The sequence below is a fragment of the Lithobates pipiens genome, unplaced genomic scaffold, assembly GCF_037356315.1.
Source record: "Lithobates pipiens isolate NorthernLeopardFrog02 unplaced genomic scaffold, aLitPip1_a1.2 Scaffold_18, whole genome shotgun sequence".
In the NCBI taxonomy this organism is placed as follows: Eukaryota; Metazoa; Chordata; class Amphibia; order Anura; family Ranidae; genus Lithobates; species Lithobates pipiens.
In genome coordinates, this window is record NW_027507758.1 from 520,532,856 (window position 1) to 520,560,464 (window position 27,609).

Sequence of the window (27,609 nt, forward strand, 5' to 3'; positions counted from 1 at the left end):
CAATGAAATAGGTCTTCTCTGATTGGCTGGCCCAGTACTGATGCTGTGGAGTCTACTCACTCACAGCGGCTAAGTGGTTACTACTTCCACCTGGCAGCACTGGGGTTGTCAATTCAAATAGCAAAACACGGGACTACCTGCCTGGAGTTTGCATGTTCTCCCTGTGCCTGCGTGGGTTTCCTCTGGGTACTCTGGATTCCTCCCACACTCCAAAGACATGCGGGTAGGTTAATTGACTCCTGTGCTGATCACATGCACCCCCCCCCCCCCCAAAACAAATTCTCTAGCAACAAACTTAACTGAGCATGTGCAGAGTGCCTGCTAGGGCTCTGTCCCATCAGCAGATGGATTGGGGACAGTAAAAGATGGGGGGGGGGAATCAGAGAAGACAGGATCAAACAGCCTTTTTACACAATGCAGAGGATTAATCCCTTGGGTTACACAGCACAACAAGCATGCTTTACTGAGTGAAGAAAGGTATCCCTGTGACCGCAAGTCTGTATCATCCTAAAATACAAGTGGCAACCTCAGCCTGGACTCCGGCCCGGCCATGCCCCCCCATGCATTTCACTCCACCCCACCCCACGTTTAGGCATTGGAAAGCTCAGAGGGGCGGAGTGAAATATGCTCTGAGAATGGCCTGGCCGGAGTAATAAAAAGACAGCAAAATACCTAATCAAGTATATTAAGAATTTCTTCTATTTCACATTCAGTTATTACCAGTAACATGTTATATTTTTACGATCAATGTCTTAAAAGAGAAATGGGGCTTTTGAAAGACCCGATGCTGCAACTGTCCCCACTGGCTCCAATTGCTCAGTTCTCCACACCGCCAGTCAGCGTTTCTCTGCTCTTCCCCTCTAGCGCTCACTGGAGTGCTGGGCTGTGGGGGGAGTGGGAGGCTCAGGCTCTCAGCAGATCGCTGAGAAGCTGAGCAAGGTGCCGGTCCAGGCTTCTGGGTGGATCCTAACTTTAAAGCCTTGATCTTTCCCAAGCCTGGACCGGCGAAGCGATTTCAGAGGACAGTAGACTAACGCTGGTTGTCTGCTGATAGCAGGTCATAAGAGTGAGGTATGAACTGCACTCCTGGGATCCCCCGGAGAATAGCCAAGATAGCTTTGGCTATACATCTCCTTTAAAAAAGGTATGATTCACACAAGATGCAGTCCAAAGTATTTTTAATCTTCATAAAAAACAAACAAAAAAAAAAAACACACATGCACAATGTTCTGTATGAAATGCATGTAGAATATGGCAAATTTAAAATGCACCAGAATACATGTAAAAGCACTGGAATGCACATGCCCTGAATGGAGAGGAACGAAAAAAAAAGAAGAGGCAAAAACACACCGCAATACATGAAAATGCATGTAAAAACACACAAGCAGAAATGCATCCGCAACACAAACTGTGGTGAGAACTGGCCCTACAACCAGTGAACTGGAACAGCATGTAACGTATCAAATAACATTTTTTTTTTTAAGAAGTCTACAAATGTAATAAATTATCCTGAATACAAGCATATACCTTTAATTTACCTTATAGACACTCAAATATATGCCTGTATTTATGGAATAAACCAATTTACTCATCAGCAGAAGAAACCAAGCTTAACTTTTGATCAAATTTATTGCCGCCAGTGCATTTTATATCCTAATAAAGCAGCTCTTAGTTAACGTTTGAAAAAGCCATTGTGCTAGACTATAGACAATCCATGGCATTGCATTACTGTTAGTATGGCATTCATTTTAAAGAGTAAATAAATAGGATGGAGGATTGTCACCCAGCATTGTACAACACCGCCACCTGCTGGGCTCAAATATCTTTCATTCTGCACTAAAACCATGGCGATAGCAAACCAAAACTCAATTACTGAAAAAGTTATGTAATTTTCTAGAATGGATGAAGAAAAAAAATTAGATAAGTAAGAAAAAAAAATAATAATAATAATAAATCCCAACATTGATGGCCAAAAGCCTTTAGAAGCTGTTGCAGCATTTGTGCTGGAACTAAAGGTCATACAAAATAAACTGACTTTTGGTCATCTTAGCAGCACTTCAAGGAACCTGAAAAACCTTTTAAATATTTCAGCTCTTCCACAACTCTTTATACATTTCAGCAAGACGGTCAACAGTTTCAGGTGAATATTTGGGTATGAGCCAGCCTTAAGATTCTGGGGTCACAAATGCAACCCAGGCTCCTCCAATGGGCTCCACAGGATTTGATTTGTTCTTTGGCAACATAGGACAAGATTCTTCTTCAGTGTGGTGATATGTGGATTCTATATGGTTGACCAATGTCTGTGTGCCCAGCCAATGAAGGTTGGAAACAGAGTGCCAGTTCTCAGACCACCCGCACACAGTGATCCCCTGCAGATTTTGTACCTTTGCCCACTGACAAAAATAAATAAAAAATAGTCTATAATTTTAATGGTAGCTTTATTTTAACAGCGAGAGACAGAAAAACAAAAATATCCTGAAAAACGCTATAAATTAATTTGCATTTTAATGAGAAATAATATTGGATCCCCCATCAATCAGCATGATTTCTGGCTCTCAGGTGGTTTCTATACAGGTAGCGAGCTGAGATTAGGAGCACTCTCTTAAAAAGGCAGTGCTCCTAATCCCAGCTTGTTACCTGTATAAAAGACACCTGTCAACAGAAGCAATCAGATTCCAATCTTTCCACCATGGCCAAGACCAAAGAGCGGTTCAAGGATGTCGGGGACAAGATTTTAGACCTACACAAGGCTGGAATGGGCTACAAGACCATCACCAAGCAGCTTGATAAGAGGGTTAAAACAGTTGGTGCGATTATTCGCAAATGGAAGAAACACAAAATAACTGTCAATCTCCCTCGGTCTGGGGCTCCATACAAGATCTCCCCTCATGGCGTTTTAATGATCATGAGAATGGTGAGGAATCAGCCCAGAACTACACAGGAGAATCTCGTCAATGATTTCAGGGCAGCTGAGACCATAGACGCCAAGAAAACAATTGGTAACACTACGCCATGAAGGACTGAAATCCTCAAGGGCCTGCAAGGTCCCCCTGCTCAAGAAATTACACGTACAGGCCCATCTGAAGTTTGCTAATGAACATCTGAATGATTCAGAGAACTGTGTGAAAGTGTTATGGTCAGATGAGACCAAAATCGAGATCTTTGGCATCAACTCAACTTGCTGTGTTTGTAGGAGGAATACTGCATATGACCCCAAGAACACCATCCCCACCATCAAACATGAAGGTGGAAACATTATGCTTTGGGGGCGTTTTTCTGCTAAGGGGACAGGACTAGTTCACTGCATCAAAGGGACAATGAACGGGGCCGTGTATCAAATCATGGGTGATAACCTCCTTCCCTCAGCCAGGGCATTGAAAATAGGACCTGGATGGGTATTCCTGCATGGCAATGACCCAAAACACATGGCCAGGGCAACAAAAGAGTGGCTCAAGAAGAAGCACATTAGGGTCCTTGAGTGGCCTAGCCAGTCTCCAGACCTTAATCCCATAGAAAATATGTGGAGGGAGCTTAAAGTTCAAGTTACAAAAAGTCAGCTTTGAAACCTTAATGACTTGGAGAGTATCTGCAAAGAGGTGAGGGACAAAATGCCTCCTGAGATGTATCTACAAGAAACGTCTGACCCCTGCAATTGCCAACAAGGGTTTTGCCACGAAGTACTAAGTCATGTTTTGCGAAGGGGTCATTATAAAACTTAATTGAAATGTGTTTTTCTGGATTTTGTTTTTTTTGGCATTCTGTCTCTCACTGTTAAAATAAACCTACCATTAAAATTAGACTGATCATTTCTTTGTCAGTGGGCAAATTAACAAAATCAGCAGGGGATCAAATACTTTTTTCCCCTCACTGTAATTGTGTGCCCAACCAATGCAAATCAAAACAGCTGATTGTTACCAAAAGTTAGCAATCTGCAGCTCCATAACTTCACCAGCACAGAGAACATGGTATACCTTAGGGTAAACTGTGTCCCCACCAATGGAGAGGAGGTTGGAGAATGGGAATTTTCTACTTAAATGGGTTGTAAAGCTTAGTTTTTTTATTTTCTAAATAGGTTCCTTTAAGCTAGTGCATTGTTTGTTCACTTACCTTTTCCTTCGATTTCCCTTCTAAATGTTTTTGTTTTTTTCTTTGTCTGAATTTCTCACTTCCTGTTTCTCCTCAGTAAACTTTACACCATCATCAGAGCGGTGTTTAGTCAGCCAAAGCAGCTTACTGAGGAGGAACAGGAAGTAAGAAATTCAGACAAAGAAAAAAAAACATTTAGAAGGGAAATCGAAGAAAAAGGTAAGTGAACCAACAATGCACTAGCTTAAAGGAACCCATTTAGAAAATAAAAAATGAACCTTTACAACCCCTTTAACTCCCTCACTCTGTCCTAAATGTGGATAAATCAAGATCCTGTTCACACCGGTGCGACTTGTCATACGATTTGATAGTTCAAGATTGCATGACAACAATCACTTCCCATTTCCGGCAATGGAACGCTCATATCGCAGCAATTATGAAAAAAGTTCCTGCACTACTTTTTGACGATTTAATTATGACTTGCATAAACTTCTGTTAGATTAAGTCGAAAATGCAATCAAATCATCAGTGTAAATCAAACTGATGTGCAGCTTTCAAATCGTGCTGAAGTAGCGTGATTTCAAAGCAGCACCGGTGTGAATCATGGCCGAGTCCCAGGACTCGTGAGTGGGAAGTGGTTTGCTACTTTGCATTACTGCAGAAGTAAGCAGATGGCTTTGGAGCCACCCAAACAGCTTCTACACAGAAAAAGAGAAAATACCAGCGGATAACATTTTAAGCCTTTTAACTGCACTATCATAGTAGGTACAATGGTAGCAGTGGTCTCTTACAGGACAAAAGAAGGAAATTATTTTATACTATAAAAAAAAAAAAAAAAAAAAAAAAAACTTACCTTTCATAAATAGTCTTCAGTGTGGTCTGATCATGGACACTTTCTGTCTCTTCCAAGTACAGGATAAGCCAGGATGTTCTATATGGCCACTGCTCTGTAAGGTTGATCCATGAGGCCAGCCTGTCCCAGTTAAAACTTATCTGGTTGGCCCTTAATAATCGTCCTGTAAATGTGAAAAAAGGAAAACATCTGGTTACAAAAAAACAAAAACACAAAAATTGGGATGGTATTGGATGTTCGGTTACTGATGGACAGTCAGCTCACAGGCATTGATGTATAAAGAGCTGGATCTTGCGATGCATACTAGCACATTATATTACCTTGCAGGTAAAAGGGAAAAAAAAAAAAAAAAAAAAACATCCAGCCGTTTACAGCCAATCTTAAGGCCTATCCCTTTTAACAGATGATATGACCTGGCAGGCACAAAAGTCTGCCCTACAATGACACAGTATAGGGGGGTAACTGTCCACTTTTTTTTTTTTCTTTAAATAAAAGTTTCCTTTATGCAGCACTTGCCAACCATGCACAATTAAAGTAGCCATTTTAAAGTTGGAACCTGTATGCAAAATAAATGTTTAAAAAAAGAATAAGTCTTTCTTTAATGATGATGCTTTTTGTGCTGAACAAAATGGCTATTTATTCTTCTCTCCAATGAGTTCTAATCAGTTGTACTGTCCTTTCCAAGATGAATGGTTGGTGTGCAGTGGCTCAAAGACACAAGTTGGGTTTATTCAATAAAGCATTAAGAACACTATAACCTACAAGAATCAGTGAAAAATAAAACTGATTTGACCAGACTAAAATTTGGTTGGTTACTATGGATTACGGAACTTTATACATATGGGCCGCTTTTTGCATTTCTGTACTGGATAAAAACAGACCACACTGGCTTTCAATAGGTCTGTTGAGAAACTAGTTGTCTTCTGATAGCTGAAGGAAAAATAAAAGAACAATTCAACCATGGTCCACTGCTAAGGCCAGTTTTTTTTATTTTTACTCCAGAGTTTTAAAATACAGACCATCTTGCCTCTATGTCACATTTTGATACATTCCGACTGCTAAGGAAAGTTTCCTTAAAGTGGTTGTAAAGGTAATGTTTTTAATCTTCATGCATTCTATGAAGAATCTCAGTCCAGCACTGTGCACATCTTTGGCAGCTCTTTTCCCCTCTTCCCGGCTCGCACAAGCTTGGCTGAGAGCATTGATGGCCATTGGTTCCTGCTGCTATCAGTCAAAACTTTTGAGCAGAGAGTTGGAGGCGGGGCTGAGCCGCACTGTGTGTCTAAGCACACTGGCAGGGGGACCAGAGAGAAGAGAAAGATTGGGGCATCTCTGTGCAAAGCCACTGCACAGAGCAGACAAGTATAATATGTTTGTTATTCTACTGAAAAAAAAAAAAACTGGAAGCTTGGGTTTTGTTATGGTGTTTCTGCTGCTTTATTGAATAATCCCAGCTTATGTCTTAGAGCCACTGCACACCAGCCATTCATTTTGGAAAGGACAGTACAACTGGTTAGCACTCACTGGACAGAAGAATAAATAGAAAAAAATCATGGCACTTTAAAATGGTTAAAGCCTTTACACATACCCAGTGAAGTGACTGGCCCCTCAGGTAGATACACAGAGATGAAAAAATCCTCCTACATATGTTGAACCCGTTTATAAGCAGACATTTGTCCAGTACAGCCTCCTACAACACACCAAATTTGTCAACGTGTCTCATATGCACAAAGCAGGGGGTGTGGATCTGAATTTACACACTGCACAGGTAAGGGAGATGAGCTCTGAGATGGATTGGAATTAAGACACGCCCCTCCTGGCACTACACAAATACAGCTGATAATGTAAATCACAGGCTGTGTGCCTCTGCAGCAAAGAGAAATTACACCTTTTTACACTAGGAGGTCATCACATACAATACAGGCCCAATAGTCCTGCATTGTTGGTGAAGATGGCAAAGACCTGCCCGCAACCTGGGGAGTCAAAGAGAGAAGACTTTGACAGTATTATCAGCCTTTTCCCTGAACTACTTGGCATTTTGTGATTTTGAATGTCTGTAGTTTTTTTTTCAATAGCTTTATGTAAAAAGATACAGTTCCATCAATCACTTAGGCCCCATTGACATCTGAGCGTTTTGTAGCTTGAAGCCTGAAGCTACAAAAACGCTGGAGGGGAAACAATCAATTATTCTCTATGGAGATGGTTCACATCTCCACTCAAACGCCTTTTTTTTTTTTTTTTTTTTTTTTAGGTAGATTTGGACGTTTTTCCGCTTTTTACATTGGTGACCCTTTGCCCAAAATCGCGGCCAAACACAAAAAAACGCTGCAAAATCGCGGTAAAACACTGCAAAATTGCTGTAAAATTGCGCAATTTTCTGCCTGAAAACGCGACGCTCAGGCGTGAATGGGGCCTTAAAGCGGAACTAAAGCCTCCTTTAACTTACCGCCAGGGAAGCTGCCATATTAGCCTTTGCTTGAGCTACAGTTCATGCTGCTGCACTTGTAATCAGCTATATCAACACTGCCCATTTGAGGACCTGACAGTTTGATTGAAAGTGCAAGTGACTGACAGTTATTCACAGCATGCCTTGAACATAACTGTTTTGGAAAACCAGTGACGTGACTGGTCTAAAGTGCTACACAGATGAAACAAAGCATCCTACATATGTTGTACCTGTTTAACTGCAGGCATATCCATTCAAAGTTCAACATTTTTTACAGTTTGTATAAACTCTCAAAAAGCATAGGGTAGAGAGCTGAAGCTACACTCTGCTCAGATAGAAGAGTTGAGAGAAGGGAAGGGAAGGGAAACCTCCACCCCCCCCCCCCCACCCCCCCTTTCACATAGGAACAGAACTGAGGCTGTCAATCACAGTCGCAGAGCTCCCTTCCCATGTCACCATTTTTCTCTTGTCAGGAAAAACTGTCATAAGCGACTCATGCTGATAGATGAATGAGGCAGCAGACAGAAATCACACTTATTGTTCTGGATTGGAACATGTACACACTTTTGTTCAAATTGTATGTCAGAGGTTTACAACCACTTTAAACTATTGGGTTTAATTTGGCTATAAAATTACATTCTATGTTAATAAACATTCCCACTCTGATACTTCCTCACTTCATTACCTGTAACTGAAACAATATTTAACAATCTTCTCATTGTCTGGGGACTGATGTCACTGAACCAGTCCTCTGTCACTAATAGTTTGGTAAGATCAAAGGACATCTGGCGAGTAATTGATCTCTGAATGTGACGTCTTCTGTAGGTATCCTAGGAGGGGAAAAAATAAATTAAAAAATAAATAAATCAATAAAAAAAAATAAATAAATATGACTGCTTAAAGAGGAAGTAAACCCTGATGGGTTTACCGTATATACTCGAGTATAGGCCGACCCGAATATAAGCCGAGGCCCCCAATTTACCCCCAAAAAAACTGGCAAACTTATTGACTCGTGTATAAGCCGAGGGTAAGACATGCCTGTCCATCCCTGTGTGTGTGTCCGTCCATCCCTGTGTGTCCGTCCATCCATCCCTGTGTGTGTGTGTGTCCATCATCCATCCATCCATCCCTGTGTGTGTGTGTCTCCATCCATCCATCCCTGTGTGTGTGTGTCTCCATCCATCCATCCATCCCTGTGTGTGTGTGTATCCATCCGTGTGTGTGTGTGTGTGTGTGTGTGTGTGTGTGTGTGTGTGTGTGTGTGTGTGTGTGTGTGTGTGTGTGTGTGTGTGTGTGTGTGTGTGTGTGTGTGTGTCCAGCCTACCTGTGTCCCGAGCCTTTGTCCCGAGCCTCCGTCCCGTGCCTTGCCTCCTTGCCTCCGTGCCTTGCCGCCGTGCCTTGCCTCCGTCCCGTGCCTTGCCTTGCCTCCGTCCCGTGCCCTCTTCGTCGGCGCCTCGGCGGCCATTGTAAAATTCAAAAGCTGCGCCGCCGCCTTCGCCTGTGATAGGCGGAACACTGAATTTCCCAGCAGCCTGTGTTCCGCCTATCACGTACATCGTATCATCCTCGTCCGTAGTACGAGGATGATACGATGTCCGTGATAGGCGGAACACAGGCTGCTGGGAAATTCAGTGTTCCGCCTATCACAGGCGAAGGCGGAGCCGGAGGCGCGGCTTTTGAATTATAGAATGGCCGCTGTCTGTCTGCTCGACACGCTGATCGAGCGGGCAGACAGCGATGACTCGAGTATAAGCCGAGGGGGGCACTTTCAGCCTCAAAAAAGAGGCTGAAAATCTCGGCTTATACTCGAGTATATACGGTACTTCCTCTTTTTCCCTGCAAAGGTAAAGCATAATGGACTACTATGCATCGCATAGTAGCTCATTATGTGTCACTTACCTGACACAGGAGCCAGCGAAGTCGCCGCTGTCCCCTGTAGTCCGCCGCATCCATGTTGCTGGTGGCGTCTCGCAGCTCCGACGAATCACAGCGGCGAAGCCGCGATGACGTCACTCCCGCGCATGCGCACGGGAGTCGCGTCTCGCAGCTCCGCCGCTGCCACTCGGCGAAGCCGCGATGACGTCACTCCCGCGCATGCGCACGGGAGTCGACAAATTAGGCAAATCCATTCTTGGACTTGCCGCATTTAGTGCGCCTGCGCGCCGCTGTCTACGGCGCATGCGCCGTAGACAGCGGTGCCCATTCTCGGGCAAATATCTCCTAAACAATATAGGTTTAGGAGATATTGCTTGGACCTACAGGTAAGCCTTAATCTAGGCTTACCTGTAGGTCCAAGTGGTTTGGAAGGGTTTACTTCCTCTTTAAGGTAGCACACCAGCTAAAAAAAAACAGCATTTTGATACTCACCATACGGTCTTTTTTTTCATAGTCCAAAGAAAACCAAAGAAATTAAAATGGCCACTTACAGAAATTTTTACCCAAAACTAGCAGCTGCAGAGGCAGACACATTGAGCTTGTAAAACTTAGGAAAAGTATTACAAAAAAAAACAGGTTGTTGCCTTTTAAAATCTAGGACACCGAGGGCCTGGTGACAACAAGCCTAACAACTTTAACCCCTTTTACTGCCACTGTCATGTCTAAATGATGGTAGTGGTGGGGGGGGGGGGGGAATTCACACACACAAGCAGACTGTCGGCTTTCGAATGAAAGCAATCCAGCAGCTATAGAGCTGCTGGATAGTATTCTCAAGGCAAGGTCCCGACAAAGGGAGTCAGACCAAAGTCCAAAGTATTGACATACCCTGGCAAGTGGGGCTCATCCAGAAAAGTGGGAGGAAACAACCCCACACAACTGAAAATAGTAAAAAAGACACGAGACCTATAAAAGCATGCTGCTCCTCTAGAAGATTAAAGACAAACTGCATCAAAAGAGATTTGAAATAACCCCCTGCAAATTTGAATTGCAGGGGAGGATGTTGCCTCAAAAATAGTCTATTCAGCGATAGACCGATGGAACGCTGGAACTGAGTCAAAGATGGTGATGAGAACCAAAGGCCTGGCCTGATCTAAGGGTTAGATGAGAAGATGCTGGAGTGTGATTAGAGCCTCAGCAGGCAGGGCAATCCAAACCCAGAGCACATGCAGTCAAAAGATCCTGAAGGACATGGAAGCCACTGTGGGCATGGGGAGGGCTTGGCCTCACCTGACGGAGTGACAACTCTAGCCCCAGGTTCCAGATATCAGGCACTGGTTTCTTCTGCGGAAGCTGAAATAAATGCTCTAAGAAGCACTAGAGGAGTATAGGCTGGGGTCACCATAGCAGCCAAAGGCATTTTGCACCCAAGCAACAGTAACAACTAAGCCCTAAAACAAGGCAACGCCTCGGGTACTCACAAATTCGGCAATTTGTGTTGTCAAGGGTTTTAGGTGGCTGGAGGTGTCCACTGTTGTAAAGCAGTGGTAACAGACCAGAGACTTGTGCTTCACAAGCTGAAGCAGCAGCAGAACGAAGCCATGTAGGCTGAAAGGTGGGAGAAAGGAGAGTGTATGCATTTCACTCCATCCAGCCGACGATATTAGAACTCCATCCCTCACCCTTCACCCTTACCATGGAAAAAAAAAGCACTTTCAAAAAAACGTGGGAAGTTCTTAGTGGCATAAACTAATAGAGCTCCTGGTTTAGCTCGAACGGCCTACTCACAAAGTCTTCAAAAACATAGTCCCACCTGAAGCACTGCCAATGCTAGAAAGCATTCCATGGCCAACAAGTATGCTCACATCTGGAAAATGACAAATTGCAAAGCCAAGTGCCCAAAGGTCCCATTACAGGCTAGCCTTGCATGTCCAGTCAAGCGGGGTTTGGGTACAGCCTCCAAAACAAGGCGGAGGAAATGCCAGTCCTGTTAGCTACTATATAGGAGACCAGCTCAAAAAGTGGTGTAATAAGGAGTCTTGTGATTGAGGCGAGAGGAAAAGACTAGTAAAAGATAGATTTTCAGAGGGGCTGAAGAAAAGGTGTCCAACCTTCTAGAACTAGAAAAAAAACTGAGGCATGCTGGGTTAAGGGACTGGCTTATAGTTGCTCTGTTTGCCAGTGTTCAAATGTCCTGTGGACAGCATATAACATAACTGTATCAGAGTTCCTAGTCCTTCAATAAAACGAAGAAAAATTGCCCGCCGACAATGCTGGGAACAAAAGCCCCCATGACAGACATTTTGGTTTGAGGTTGTAACCGAGTCACTGAGATCGCCATAAAAAAATAACGAACCAAAAGAGGTCTCTAGCAGCCAAAAGGTGACCAAACTGGAGTAACAATGCGTGCAACACTTTGAACAAATGCATGCATCAAGAATTGAGAGGCAATTGGTCTCAGAAAATATACTGCCAAGGCTGTAACGTTCCCCTTGACAGTACTCAATGACAAAACGCATCTCCATTCCTGTTTTGGATAATGGCGAAAACCTGGTCCACAACATATCAGCATGGGTGAAATCCATCAAGAGATGTCATGTGGCATCTGGGTTTGTAAATAAGCCAAACAGTAGAACCACAACTGAGAATTACATTCCTTCACAGCAAAGACAGATAGGCATCCATTTTGACTACTGAAACAAATGATTACCCTGGTTGTAAAGAGGCCACCACAGACTGCACTGATTCCATGCAGAACTTTTTCAAGTGGAGAAACCTGGCGAACATCACCACCTGGATTTTGAACCATTAAAAGGTTTGAATAGAACCTGCAGAACTTGTCTTCTGGGACTGGAACGATCACTTTGAGATCAAATATGATTGAGCAACCGAAAAGAGCTAAATGTCTTTGCAGAATAAAGAAACATTTGAAAGCCTGAAAATGTAAATCTTTGAAACTCGAGTTCGTAGACATGAGATATCCTGCATCGGACCCTCTCGTCTGCTATCTCCTCCTGTCACACTTTTGCAAAAAACTGCAAAAAAGAGGTTAGCAGGTTTTTTTGTTTTTTTTTGGCAAAAGTGGAGGAGGTGTCCTATATTTAGGAGATAGTCTGGAGTTCCAGGACTTTTTTGAACTGGGACAGAGATTTTTTACAGTCGAAGCCTGGAGGCGATGAAAGGAAGGTCATGTGAAAGAAGTCAAGGGTGCAGTCAACCTTGAGGCGCAGGCTCGCCGTTCTTCAATGATAAGATACTTTACAAATCTAAAAAGGATATTACTGTCCAGGTTGGACCTAATAAAGTTTTCCTGTAAAGGTAAACTAGACCGCAACTTCTGCAGGGAAGCTCCACAGATTAACACTTTAGCCAAGGAATTCTGCTCATACGCAGGGATCAAGGCCCCAACAAAAATCTGCCGAATGGATTCATTCAAGGTGTTCACAGCAAGAGACAAAGTATGTGGCAAGCTGCCAGTCACGTGCCTGCATCTCCTGTAGAGGAAATGAGCTCTCTGCAACCTTAAGGTTTCAGCAGACGAGAGCCACGACCACCAGCTGCCTCTCCCTTCAAAAGATGCTTAAAAATGTTCTTATCTCGTCAGAAGCGTCCTTTAAAAACTAGAACATCATCCACCAGACAAGTGGGAATTTTGTTTAAAAAGAGGAGAACGCCATGTCAACTGAGGGTATACTCTTCTATTACGTGAATTCTTCCATTGAGTCTCACTGAGTAAACCTCTTCGAACACTTTGTCAGGATGAGTCCAGTCTGCATAGATTACATCCTGAAAATGAGAATGTATCGGAAGGGCGGGGAGAACCTGTGACAGCAAACACCATGGATCCTGGGAACTGAATCTCTTAAGAAGAGAATCCAAGAAGCAGCTTCTTCAGATCACATTCCTAAGAAATTGAACAAAGGTCAGAGACAAAATTTGACCTTGGAGTTGCTCAGCAGAGTCCTCATGGAAGGAGACTTAAGCGTCCCATCCACAGGTACCACGGCATCTGCTTCTGCATGGTCCTCCACAATTTTCTCCTTAATGGGGGGAGGGGAAAAGGAGAATGTCTGTGTCTGACTACGGTGGCATTGCATCATTCATGCTCACAGACTGAACCTCCATGTCATTGATAAACTTAAGGTGTCCCAGTGGTAGCAGGAGTAACCAGGAAGAAAAAGGGGCTAGAGGAAGCAAATTGACCCTGCATGAGAGACTGATTCACGAGGACTATATCCAGGCTCCGGATTAACTGGTGGTATTTGGGACCCATCCAATGGAGAACCTGCAGGCTACCAGTGCCATCCTGTGCCCACGTGTCCTAGGGAATTGGCTTGCTTGTATCCTTGATGAATCAAATCAGTCTCCATAGCACTGCTCTGTATCTTGTTTTGTCCCTATTGCCACACTGCTCTTAAAGCACAGTGTAGACCTGAGAGGTTCTGTGTCCCATTCTACAAAAAAAATGGTCACTGAAGCCCACTCAGTCTCTCTGTGACATCATTCGTTCAGACTCTCTGGCAAAAGCAGGGGGTGGGAGTCAAACCTGCCCCGTCACATAGGGCTGAAAACATACCGAGAGAAAAAGCCAGGTGCAATTGTTACACAATGGGTAAAGAAAGTCTAAAAGACCAGCTGGCGGCAGAGGAGAAAACACAAGCAGGGCTCCCAGCAAAGGAACCAATGATAAGAGCACCAGAGAAACACCACCAACGGCAGAACGGCAGATCCGCAGATAGGGAGGGGCCACAACCAGGGCATCACAGATGTAACAAAGCACCCTAGGACATTAAACAGAACCCCCCACTATATTTCACACCACACCAAAAGTACCAAGGGGAAAAGGGGCCAGTCTGCAGTAGCAAGCAGTGGGGCTACCCAGGGGCATTCACCAATCTTGCTGCCAGACCCCCATGTGGGTGCAATCTTCACCCATCACCATAGTTTCAGGGAATCAAACCCCCCAGCTGGTGTCTACTGTTCTGGAGCTGCATAGCACCCTAATGCAAGCACTAGACACCCCCAAATTGCACAGGGTTTTATATGTGCAGGTCCAGTGTCATCTGGCAACATCCAGTACGGGGTCTGGGTTCCATCCTCTTTAGCAAGAACCTTAGGTATGGATCCAAACAAACAAGTCTCCTGATCCCTGTTGGAACCTTTGAGAATCTAGTAAATCATGTAAAGAACTGCACACCATCACCTTGAAAACTGGCAAAAAAAATAATAAAACCTTCCTGACAGGGGAGGGGTTATACCAGAAAAAGGGCTTCCTGTATCTGTATTATTCTTGCCAGTGTCTAATCACCTGTACCTGGCACATAACTGATGTAATAATTCTTAAAGCTGCTCTGCGTCCCATGAAGTACAATAAAAAATTAAAATAAACCCAGTTGTCTGATATTAACGTCCATTAAAACGTACAGTGAAAATTGCATGGCGTGCAGTTTAAGCAAGTTATATAGGAATAAAATATTACCTCTTCTAAATGGGCATAAAAAAACAGCCTGCAAAATCACAAATTTCCTTCCTAGTAAACTATCCGTAGACAGCCAAACCTTCTCAGTCTTTGATTTTCCAAGTTTCTAGTCTAGTGGTTTTTATTTTTATTAGCACCATAAGAAAAAGTCAATACAGCCTGGGCTATGTCCCAGTGATAATTGCCTTTCTAAAACAGTCAGGATACAGAATATAATAAACCTTCAGTATCAAACTCTAGAAGCCCAACGCAATTTTGATTTCACCATTCCGAGTAAAAACTGATTATAATCTAGCCTGTATGGCCATTGGCCTGGTCTACAAGTAATTGGAACAACAGAGTTTGGTCCGGCACCATATTTCCTATATTTGGAGAACACACAGACTTTTCAGCCATGTAGGGAAACGATTCGCTTTCCAAGCATACTTAAGAATCGGAAAGACGCCTTTTATTCATCCATCTTTTGACAGTAACGTGTTTTCCCTTTCTGAGAATTTTACAGGTGGACATTTCAGATGTAGAGAAAATTAAAATAGAACACAGATGTCTTGCTTGTGATATTGCAGGGAAAACTACAGAAAAGCCCACAAATGGCTCTTAAAAGCTGACTGCAAAATCTAGCCGCCTCCTCTTACCCGTCTGTTTAAGGTTGTTTTGCTGCCAACTTTGGCATTCTCGGCAAGACTGTGTTGCGACACCCTGCGGTCCAGATCCTCATGACCACCTAAAAAAAAAAAAAAAAAAAAAAGGGGGTGTATATTTTAAAAAGGAACTCATCTCAGCCATGTGAAATATAACAGACCACTGATCTACAACGTTCTCCTAATAAAACAGTGTAAAATCTAGGCACAACACTGTGGCACAAAAGTTAGTTTTGTTGCATTGCAGTGCCTAACAAGCGTAGATCCACAAGGATTGGAAACCAACAATCCTATTAATAACAGAATCTGGTAGCCAAAGTTCCATAACGACTTGTTAATAGTCACATTCAACTTTCATTGTTCTGCAGCATTCAAAGCAGTATTAAACCCAAACCTTTATCATATTGCAGCTTACCAATTCTTAGATGTGATGGCTGCATTCCTTTACTTTTTTAGGCTTATAGTCCATTTTCAACTAGAGATCCAGCCAGCAAGTCTATTGTTTTTCAGAAGCACAAGCTCTCCAGCGGAATGACAAATTTAACTTATGTACAGTGTTGCCAAGATGCCACATATTACATTATTCATATTTGGTTTAATACCACTTTAAGAAGTTTCACTCTATTGGCTCCTTAAGTACAAATTAGTGTGAAGAACATACTTCACAATTTAGTAGACCGAGAACCCCCTTTTGGATTACTTTGACAACATCCATAGCTATAAGCATTCGTTCACATTGGAGAGACTTTTAATGCAATTTGACAAGTCAAATCGCGTGACAAATCGCACCTTATCACCAGCAATCACACTGTTCAAAACTGCTGCAACAGCAAATTTGTGGAGCAGAATCAATTTTAAAAAAAGTAGTTCCTGCAGTACTTTTGGCAATTCCGGGTGCGACTTGCGAAGACATCTGTGCATGAAGTCACACTCGAAGTCGCACTGATATAGGGCTTTGAATTGTGTATGATGATTTCAGATGAAGTTGCGTCATTTCAAAGCCAAAGTTAATGTGAACGAGGGCTTAAAGTGGTAGTCCATGCAAAAACTAAAAATCGCTTCATGTCTAGCCACCAACATTCTAACACTATCTAGCCCTGAAAAGAAGAAATCTGTATACATACCCTTTTTGCAGGGAGATCTGACCCCGATCTCGAGCGGCAGAAGCTCTGAGTACATGTCCGACAACGGCTGTGAAATGAATGGGAAGTGACGTCACCCATAGAGTTACTATGGGGCTTCTGCCGATGGACGTGTCCTCTGCACCCGCCCTGACAGCGAAGCTGCGGCTGACAGTTCAGCGTGGGATCAGAGCTTCTGCCGCTAAAGATCGGGTCGGATCACCGAAAAAAACAATTTTTTTTCCTTTTCAGGGCTAGATAGGTTAGTGTTAGAATGCTGGTGGCTATAGATGCAAGGATTTTAGTTTTTGCATGGACTTCCACTTTAATGCTGAGGTATATCCCTGACACACATCTGAACTGAGAAAGCCTCTTGGGTGAGTGGTGAAATGTCTAACATTACAGAACAGGCACAGATAGATGTGGCAAACTACTACTAGTTATACCATGACCTGCAAATAGATAAACATCCTGCTGGTAATGCCAAAATGTTATGGCTTATTACAAACCAAAATCCTAAAGCACAACTGAGTTTTGTTTAAATCTACTAAATCATAAAAGCATGCAAAGTCTTACCTTTTTTTTTTTTCTTGAGGAGGCAGCCACAACAGAAAACCGCATGCTGCAAAGAAAGTCCCTGACTCTCGGTGTGGAAGCAGTGGTCTCTCTGCAGAGATCTGGCACATACTGAAGCTTTGCAGTCAAAGTGTACGCACTTTGCAAAGTTATATAGAGCAGATTAAGCAGGGATCCTCAGAAAAAAACACTGCTTCACACAGAAAGCAAGGGTCCTTCGCAGCATGCTGCCAGGGTACAGACTTTCCTATTTAGGCTGAGGCTACTTTCTAAAGCAAATTAACTGTAAGGCTTCCATAAACTTTATTTTGATGCAAATGGAATGTATTTAAACAAAAAGAAAAGTTAATTCAAAATTTAAAATCAACCATCAACATATTTATATTTTCATCTTAAAAGAACAAAATCTCCTAAAATGTATAGAAAACCAATTTGGATGGGACTTAACTATATAAACAACAGTCAACATGAGGTCTGTTCTGCCATAGTCACGGAAAACCATGTATTGCTAGCATGAGTCCAGACAGGTGATAGAACAGCAAATGTCCAGTGATCTTACTGCTGACTCGACCACACTACTGTGTTGCAGTACCACACTATGCATGCACTTGTGTGCTGCCACTATTCATTTTGAATGGCACGGCAACATACTCCAGAAATGTACATCAACCTACAGCAGTGCATTACATTCCCCAAAACAAATTTAAATGTGGTTTTAGCTCTGCTGGAGTGTGTTGGTGGCCCATTAAAAATGAATAAAACTGCCTTAACCACTTCAGCCCTGGAAGGATTTACCCCCCTTAACGACCAAGCCATTTTTTGCAATATGGCACTGCGTCATTTTAACAGACAATTGCGCGGTCATACAACGATGTACCTCTGCGGTTATTTTTTGTGCTATAAAAACAAAAAAGACAAAAACTTTACTTTTTGCTATAATAGATATTCCAAAAAACAAAAAATGTATTCATCAGTTTAGGTCAATATGTATTCCGCTACATATTTTTTGTAAAAAAAAAAAAATCCCAGTAAGCGTATATTGATTGGTTTGCGTAAAAAGTTATTGCTTCTACAAAATTGGGGATCGATTTAGGGACTTTTAATTATTGTTTTTACTAGTGTTAACCCCTTCCCTGCCAGTGTATTTATACAGTGATCAGTGCATTTTTATAGCATTGATCGCTGTATTGGTGTCACTGGTCACCAAAAAGTGTCACTTGGGGTCGGATTTGTCTGCTGCGATGTCACAGTAAATTTTTAGCTTGGCTGTTACTTTGCGGCAGAAAAATACAACCCTAAGTGACACTTTTGCATGCTATAAAAATGCCCTGATCACTGTATACACTGGTAGGGAAGGGGTTAACACTAGGGGGCGATCAAGGGGTTAAGTGTTCCCTAGGGAGGTGCTTTCTTACTGTGGGGGAAGTGGACCAAAAGGGAGGGAGAGGGAGAGGGAGAGAGATGGTCCGGATCACTAGGAACAGCAGATCTCTCGCTCTCTCTCGCCTCCTCGGCAGAACAGAGATCTACCTTGTTTACAATGGCAGATCCCAATTCTGCCTCTGAGAAGTGATTGTGGGCGGGCAGCGGACAACCAGTCCACGCTCATGGACCGACGTACTGGCAGATCAGTTCATGCAGCCGAGCCACCTTGCCGCAGTATATCTGCAGTGGGCAGCCGGCAAATAGTTAACTGAAGGACCAGGCCTATTTTTTTAAAGCGGAGCTCCACCCTAAAGTGGAGCTTCCACTCATTGGAACCCTCCCCCCCCTCCGGCGCCACAATTGGCACCTCTCAGGGGGGAGGGGGGGTGCAGGTACCTGTACATTACAGGTATCTGCACCCACTTCCGGCATAGATATCTGCAGAATCTACGCCCCTTTCCGCAGGTCCCCCGCTGTCTGCTGGGAAACACACGGATCCCAGAGACAGCGGGGACCATCCTTATTGCGCAGCGCGACTCGCGCATGCGCAGTAGGGAACCGGAAAATGAAGCCGCAAGGCTCCACTTCCCGATTCCCATACCCAAGATGGCGGCGGCAGCACCCGAGAGACGATCGAGAGATCGGCTTCGGGTGCCGACATCGCGGGCGCACTGGGCGGGTAAGTGTCCTTATTTTAAAAGTCAGCAGCTGCAGTATTTGTAGCTGCTGTGTTTAAAAAAAAATAAAAATAAACACGGCAGAACTCCTGCTTTAAACTTGTTGTTTACAAGTTAAAAACATTTTTTTTCCTAGAAAATTACTTAGAACCCCCAAACATAATATATTTTTTTTTTCCAGACACCCTAGAGAATAAAATGGTGGTCGTTGCAATACTTTATGTCCCACTGTATTTGCACAGCAGTCTTTAACCACTTCCCGACCAGCGCACGACGATGTACGTCGACAGAATGGCACGGGCAGGCATATTGGCGTACAGGTACGTCCAATATTCGATGCCGCCCTGCCATCGGGAGCGCGCCGCCGGCGGCGCACTCGTCGGGACCCCCGTGAGTCCGGTCGCGGGACCCGTTCGCCGCGGGCATCTCTGCGATCGTCTCACGGAGCGGCCGAATGGAGGAAATGCTGTATAAACAACATTTCTCCATTCTGCCTAGCAACTAGTGACGCTGATCTCTGCTCCATGTGATTGGAGCAGAGATCAGTGTACACTAAATGAAAGCCCAACCCCCCCACAGTTAGTAACACACCCCTAGGAACAATTAACCCCTACACTGCCACCCACTGGTTAACCCTTTCACTGCCAGTGTCATTTACACAGGAATCATTGCATTTATATAGCAGTGATTACTGTATAAATGACAATGGTCCCAAAAATGTGTCAAAAATGGCCGATGGGTCCCCCACAATGTCGCAGTCACAATAAAAATCGCAGATCGCCGCCATTACTAGTAAAAAAAAAAAAAAAATTATTAATAAAAATGCTATAAAACTATCCCTATTTTGTAAACGCTATAACTTTTGCGCAAACCAATCAATAATCGCTTATTGCGATTTTTTTTTACCAAAAATATGTAGAAGAATACGTATCGGCCTAAACTGAGGGAAAAAAAAGTTTTTTTATATATTTTTGGGGGGTATTTATTATAACAAAAAGTAAAAAATAATGAGTTTTTTTCAAAATTGTCGCTCTATTTTTGTTTATAGCGCAAAAAATCTAAACCGCAGGGGTGATCAAATACCACCAAAAGAAAGCTCCATTTGTGGGAAAAAAGGACGTCAATTTTGTTTGGGAGCAACGTCGCACGACCGCGCAATTGTCAGTTAAAGCGACGCAGTGCCGAATCGCAAAAAGTGGTCTGGTATTTGACCAGCAAAATGGTCCGGTCTGCAAGTGGTTAAAAAAAAAAAAAAAAAATAAGACAACAGTAAAAAAGTTAGCCCAATTTTTTCTATATTGTGAAAGATAATGTTACGCCGAGCATATTGAAACCCAACAGGTCATGCTTCAAAATTACGCCCGCTTGCGGAATGGCGAAAAACTTTGAATATTCTAAAATCACCATTAGGTCTTTTGCTAGAATTATTGCCAATAATCCTGCCAACACCACACATGTGTAATTTGAACACCGTTTTTATATGCGGGCATGACTTGCATATGTGCTCGCTTCTGCGTGTGAGCTCGGCGGGATGGGGCACTTTAGATTTAAAGATACAGTGTAAAAAGTAAAATAAATAAAAAAAAGCATGACACAACCTCTTTAATGTGAGATCTGGGGTCAAAAAGACCTCCGATCTCACATTTACACTTAAACTTTAAGACTTTAAGAACACTAGGCGGAAGTGACGTTTGACGTCACTTCCGTCATCCAATGGTATGGATTCAAGTGGGGGCCATCTTTCCCTCACTCGATCCATGTCTCTCAGAGGAACGGACCCTCTCCTGCCCCAATAAAAGTGATCTTGCAGCAAATTCACCAAATAGACCACTTATCTAAAAGCGGATCGCCCGCTGTTTAAAAAGATAACGGGTTATGGCAGCTAACCCCCAGTATTTAATAGCAAACAGCCGACGTACGACGACGGTGGGTGGTCTGCAAGTGGTAAAAGTAGAACACTAGGCAAAACCCGTTTTTTTTGTTTGTTTTGTTTTTTACATTTTGGATAGAGCAAGGGAGAGTTATAACCCGCCAGATTTATTTTCGCTATCCGTGTCCCATTTCGGGGATTTCCCTTCACTTCCTGTCCCATAGCCAAACAGGAAGTGAGGAAATCCCTGCAAATGAAGGGGTTTCCTTGGAGACCAACAGGCCACCAGAACTAGTGTCCTCATTGGAAGATTTCCCCTCTACTACTTTTCTGGGGACAACCCAAAATTTGTGATTTTCTTTTACTTTCATTTTTAATGATAATGGCAAACAGGACAAATAGAGAGGGTGAATCTTCCCAACAGGGGTACAAACAGCAATAATAATAAAAAAAAAAAAAAAAAAAAAAAAAAAAAGGAAAAAAAAAAGCATTCTAAAGTCCGGCTCAGATGAAGCAAGATAAGCTAAAGAAGCAAAAACAAAGCTTTCATAAGTAAGCTTACACATGCATAGTAAATTCTAGGAGCTCAAATATGAACAGAAGCCTAACCGTGACTGGTTTTCTTTCATTTAAACATGCACACATACCATTCTATTTTTTTATTAAAAAGGGATGGGGGGGGGGGGGATATTTAATTACTGCCCCTTTTATCTTACCACATCAATACCATGCACCCAAACTTTCTTCCCACAAATAAAGGTTTCTTTTGGTGGTATTTCATCACCTCTGGGGTTATTTTTTGCTAAACAAACTAAAAAAGACCAAATTCTTTGACTATGGGAAGTAGTTGCATGTGATCTGCAGCCAACTCTCATTCGGACTAAGTGAATTTTCAGCTGCACAGATCACAGTCTATAGAGGTTCCGCCCTCTGTAACAGGAAAAACTTGAGGCAGGTCAATGAAAGCTGGTGAACAAAATTATACATTCTTTACGGCAAAAAAATGCTTAGTTTTATTTCCCCAAATGCTGCTGTTGTAGTCCACACCAATATCTAGCATCACTCGTTTCCACTAATGAGCCCTATGATGGTAGTACTCTCAAACAGGTCCCACCTGCATTATCCACGCCTGGCACATCTCCATTAGTAGTTGCTGCCACACACAATTTTCTTGCATTGCCAAGCCCACGACTGTTGAGGAAAACAGGCAAGTGGACAATATTGCGCATGTAGTCATGACCATTAATGTTGGAGTCTCTCAGGACACTATTGAGGTTCTGGTTGATGGCCTTGATGATAATATGTGGGTCACTTGCAAAGATGGCAATGAACGGGCCTTTGGAGAACAAAATCCGCACCTAAAAAAAACGAAGAAAAAAAAAAAACACTATAGTAAAACTCCATTCAAAATAAAGCTTTTATTCACAGTTAAAACAGCCAATTTTCACCAGTAGATTTCACTCTCTGCAGTTAGGCTTTGGTTACATCCCTGTCTGAAGCCTACAAACCGATCCCTACAGAATATCAATACTTGCATGTCTGCCAGGTGGAGAGTCCTAACTTTTCACATGGGTAGACAACCAAAAGTCCAGAGACTGTTGTTGGGAACCACCATTTTAAATTTGACGGCCGGCAGCCCCAGACTCAGAGCTGCCATTTAAATGACACACTATTGCAGCATTTCTCAAATCGGGGTGCCACAGCCTCTCAACCTGGTGTGCTGTTTTGGGTTACCACCTATAGTATAGTCACATCACTACACCACCTTGTATTTTCACACAGCATCAAATGTTTCCATGGTGCAGGTGGGCTTCCTGACAGCAGCATGGAAAGACATGATGCCAATCCAAAGGTGAACAGTGCGATGATAATGCAGTGTAAGAGGGCCCAGAGCAGCCCTATTGTTTGAAAATCATAGTCAACCAAGACATTTCTTTTTTTTTTTAGCAGCAGTGACTCCACCTCTTCAACACCTGGCTACATTAGGATGTCATCTTATACAAGTAAACTTTTAGCAGCATTACATACATCCTTAATAGTCCATTGAGAGGACACCGCAGGCACTTTGAACACGATTAGCTAACATCACAACAAAGCAGGGCAACCAGATAACCTTTTGGGTTAGCCTATCTACACCCCATTACCAGACAAACCAAAACCATTACAAAGGGCAGGTAAGTATAACATGTTTGTTGACTTTATTTTTAAAACGAGACTTTACAAATCACTTAGTATTATAAAGGAAAAAAGACAATGATGCAACAGCAAAACAAAAAAAAGTTTTAAGAATGAAAATACTTCAAGTAAATGTTTCGCTTGCACCGTTTTACCTTTTATATATTAAAGAATGTTTTGATGCCAATCAGAATGATGAGGACATTTGCATGATGTATGAGCCTATCCATGAATTATAGATGTCATCTCAAAAACAATGTCTATGACCCCCCCACAATTGCCAATGATAAAGATGTACAACAAATGCTCACCTCTGCTTCTATAAACCGATCAACAATATCTTAGGTTAAAGGATCAGCAACTCTCATAAATTCAGTTTATCGAATAAAAACCCATTCATAGGTTGGCAACGGCAATTTTTTTTTTTCCCCCCCACAAGTTCATTGTTCACTCTGAGACATAAATTACAAGCCTATTTTATTACATCATGAACCGAAAGTCACTATAGTAGCAGAGCCAATATACATAAAACTGTAAAAAATGCAAGCATCTTCAATAAACAAATTGGATATTTAGTGCATAAACCCCCAACAGGTGGCACTAAAGGAAAATAAGTGCTAGTACTTTCTTGCCCTCCTGCAAGAAGGTCAGTGCCTAGGTGACAGCCGGTGTTTACCGGTCCTGTGTGTAATCAAGCAGCCCATTACGTAGGAGATATACAGCTCAATAAACAACCTGCTCCCATAAAACAGACACAGACTAGCAGGATGTATTGCCATCATTTATTTCTGCTTTCATGAAGCTCTCTGTCTCTGGCTATGGCAGCCCTCCGGGGCAAATTCACAAGCTGCTTGTAAAACCTCCTGCAAACGGCAATCATTATAGAAATAATAGTCATGTAGTTCATTTGTGGAACTTCCAATGCAGTTAATTATGGCTGTAAAAGTGCTACAAAACAGCAGTGATACAGCATTCACAGCACCGCGAATGAACGGGCTTTCAGAGCCTGTAATTAAAAGGCAATGTTTTCACTAAGTGTTCAGTGCCATCATTTGTTATCCAGCATCATTCTATGCCATTTATTCGCAATTCACTTCATTGTGGAGCATATTTAATCACCTAAAGGAGAACTCCAGGCAAGAACACAAAAAAAAAGGCAAAAACCCAATGACTACTAACATTATTTGGCTGCTCATTTTCTAGTTATCTTTTGACATGCAAATAAAGAGATTTTTAGTTGAAGTGCTTCTAAAAAGGTAGAATGTTTTATTACCCTAATGCATTCTCTGCATTAAGGTAAAAAAAAAAAAAAAAAAAACTTCTGCAAGCAGCTAACACGAGAGCCACCAGAGCACCTAGCTTACATAGGGGTACTCAGAGAAGAGAAGAGAAAAGGCCAGGAGCGCCGGCGGGGTCACTAAGACCAGGGGGATCATGGCTGCTCCGTGCAAAATCTTTGCATAGAGAAGGTAAGTATATGTTTATTATTTTAATTGAGAAAAATCAAACCTTTAACATTACTTTGACTTTGGGGGGGGGGGGGGGGGGGAAACAAAAAAAAAAAATACTTCTTTTGAAGTATATCAAAGCATATATGCCTACTTGGGGATTATGCTGCCACCTTCTGGTGAACGAACAATGGCCTCAAAATAAATTTAAAAAAAAGGGGGGGGGGGGCTGGAATCCCCACCCTGGCATAACTCCTCTTAACTCCTCAGTCACTGTTTTGTAGGAAAGTGATGTTCAGGTCCTGTCCTGTACTTCAAAAAAAAAAAAAAAAAAAAAAAAAAAAGATTTTACAGGAAAGCCAAAAACCCTGGATTCCTAATCCTGCATCACAGGACACAGAGGCTTTGTTAGTCATGACTACTTGGGATACCCTAAAGAACTGAATATGAGTGATTAAAAATACACCAACAAGGCCAACATGCCCAAGACCCAAAACTGAATGAGAGGAACCCCACTACAAGACCTTTCACCCAAAACTGGCAATCCCAGAGGCGTGAACATCTACCTGGTAGAACTTTGTGAATGTGTTAAGAGAAGACCAGGTAGCAGCCTTACAAACTTGAACAGAAGCTGAATAGCTCAGGCACTGACACCCATGGTAGAATGGGCCTTGACCAGGAAAGGAGGAACCTTGAATTTGATAAAATAGGCCTGGAAATGAGCTGAGGAATCCAACTAGAAATACTTTATATCGAGAAGCAACCCGACCCTTGCGAGGACCCTCAGGGAGAACAAACAAGGAACCCGACTGTTGAAACAAAGCTGTAGATGTCAGATATACTCAAACAAATTGAACATCCAAAGAGTAAAGCAACTTCTCATTAGGCTGCATAGTTTAAGGATAAAAATATGTCAACACAATGTCCTGACAGACGTGGAATGAAGAAACCACCAGGTAGGAAAGGGGGCAAGTCCTAAACACTGCCTTATCCTGGTGAATAACTAGGGAGGGTGCCCTGCAAGCCAATATAATGGCAACCAAAAAGACAACCTTGTGCAACAAGGGAATTTCTTAGAAGGTTTAAAAAGGAGAAGTCTGCAAAAACAGACAGGACCAAATTAAGAACCCACAGAGACAAAGAAGGCAATCCTCAGAACAACGCATGGAACATCCTGCACAAAGGCTTTAACCAAGGAATGAGACAATAGGTTTTTGAAATAGAACAGCCAAGACAGAGTTATGTCCCTTGATGGTATACTTTGGTGTGGGGAGATCTCCAGACTGAAGAAAAGCCAAAATGCCATACATGACTTATTGGGATGGGAGGCTCACAGTAGGCAAGTTTTCTATGGTATGGTGGTATACCTTCCTGGAGGTGGACTTTCTAGTCTTGAGAAGTGTAGAAATCAGAGTCAGAAAACAAGCCGAAATCAGTGGAACTTCGCAACAACTTCTCCAGCTTCTCTCCAGACGTCTTTGCAACCAACATTTCTCCAGCACAAAGCAGAACCCTGGCCCATGCCATGCCAAATATCAAACAAGTACTCCAGATGATGGCCAAGGCAGACTTCAAGGTTCAGCATCCAGCCAAACCTCTCCAGAACTTGTACAGTCTGCTGGAAATTTCATATCAGTTTCTGAGAAGATTGCTTGCTGACAAGATCATCGCCCAGGTACCCCACAATGAGGATACTCAAGTTCTCTGTAGAACAGGAGCCGACACCTTGGTAAACATCCAGGGAGCCATCGACAGGCCAAAAGGCAACACTACAAACGGATAGCGACAATCCTCTACTGCAAACTGGAGAAACTGATGGCCAGATGTAAGTAAAGCATAGAGGGGGGAAAGCATCTAAACTCCAGGTTGTAGTCTTTTGACACTACACTGCAGATCCAGTCATCTATGACTGCTTGAGTCCAGGTGGTTGCAAAGGCCACTAGCTCTCCCCCGACCTGCATGAGGTAGTGCACACCTTGACTATGAAGAGGATTTGCCTTTCCGAACCTTGGGGGTCCAGGTCTTATTACATACGTAGGATGTAAGTTTTTGCTTCAAGTCTGAGGCTGGCTGCTTACAAAAAGGAACCCTTGGATTTTAAAGGCATTAATGATTTCTAACCTGTCAACCTCCTCGCCTTCGTGGAGGTAAGAGCGTGCTTTACCCCACAGATGCCTTCTGGATGAAGGCATCCAAGGATGGTCCAAACAAGCGTTTACCCTCAGCAGCGTCACAATTTGCCTCTTGCAGGGAAGTTTCGCCATGCAACTATTTGGATCTTTCTCATGTGGACAGACATGGTGCTACCCCCCTTGAAAACGCTGTGCACGTGTTAAAGTATGTGGCTATTTTTTTTTTTTTTTTTAATCCCATATACATAACATTTTTCCCACATTAGCATTTTAAAGATGACAAATTATACAGCACTATAGGCCATCTAAAAATATAGCACAGTAGTACTAACCTCATTTTGAGGAAGAATAGATCTCATCTAAACTTTAGAGGGATAGGATAATTTCAGTCCTGATAAGGAATGAGTCACTGTGATTTATCACTCCTCCAATTCATTTATCTTTCGATGTAAAATTTCTACTGATCTGAGCAAACAGTTTTCTGAAAGTAAAACTGCGTTTCCAACCTGGGGTGTTTTTTTTTTTTTTTTGGTGTGCCGTGGGTGGTGGGGGAAAAATGGTACAGTGAAATCATTAATTGCTAGGATGTAGGAGTTTGGCCTGCACAGCTGACCTTCTTGCATCCTCGATTTGCCCCTTCCCATGTCACAGGGTCAATGGCAGAATCAGCATGTCGTGTGAACTAGCTTCATGTAAGCGTTGTTTTGGCTTGGTCAGAATGCAGAGCTTTGTTTACTTGCTGGAAAGAGTTATGAAGAGCAGTATGAGGCAGGTAAGGAGCTTTCTCAGTGCCTCTCATACTGTAAAC

General features: G+C 42.8%; 1 protein-coding gene across 3 annotated transcripts in view; it reads right to left on the reverse strand.

Annotated features, from left to right (window-relative positions):
• The window catches only part of KIDINS220 (kinase D interacting substrate 220), a 225,988-nt gene that overhangs the window by 115,947 nt on the left and 82,432 nt on the right, over positions 1-27,609 (reverse strand). For all 3 annotated transcript variants that reach the window (XM_077488746.1, XM_077488745.1, XM_077488744.1), the window contains exons 19-22: positions 22,161-22,404; positions 15,372-15,460; positions 8,071-8,215; positions 4,940-5,102 (exon numbers count right to left, since the gene is read on the reverse strand). In XM_077488746.1, coding sequence (XP_077344872.1) covers positions 4,940-5,102; positions 8,071-8,215; positions 15,372-15,460; positions 22,161-22,404 — 641 coding nt within the window. The remainder of the gene's footprint in view (positions 1-4,939; positions 5,103-8,070; positions 8,216-15,371; positions 15,461-22,160; positions 22,405-27,609) is intronic.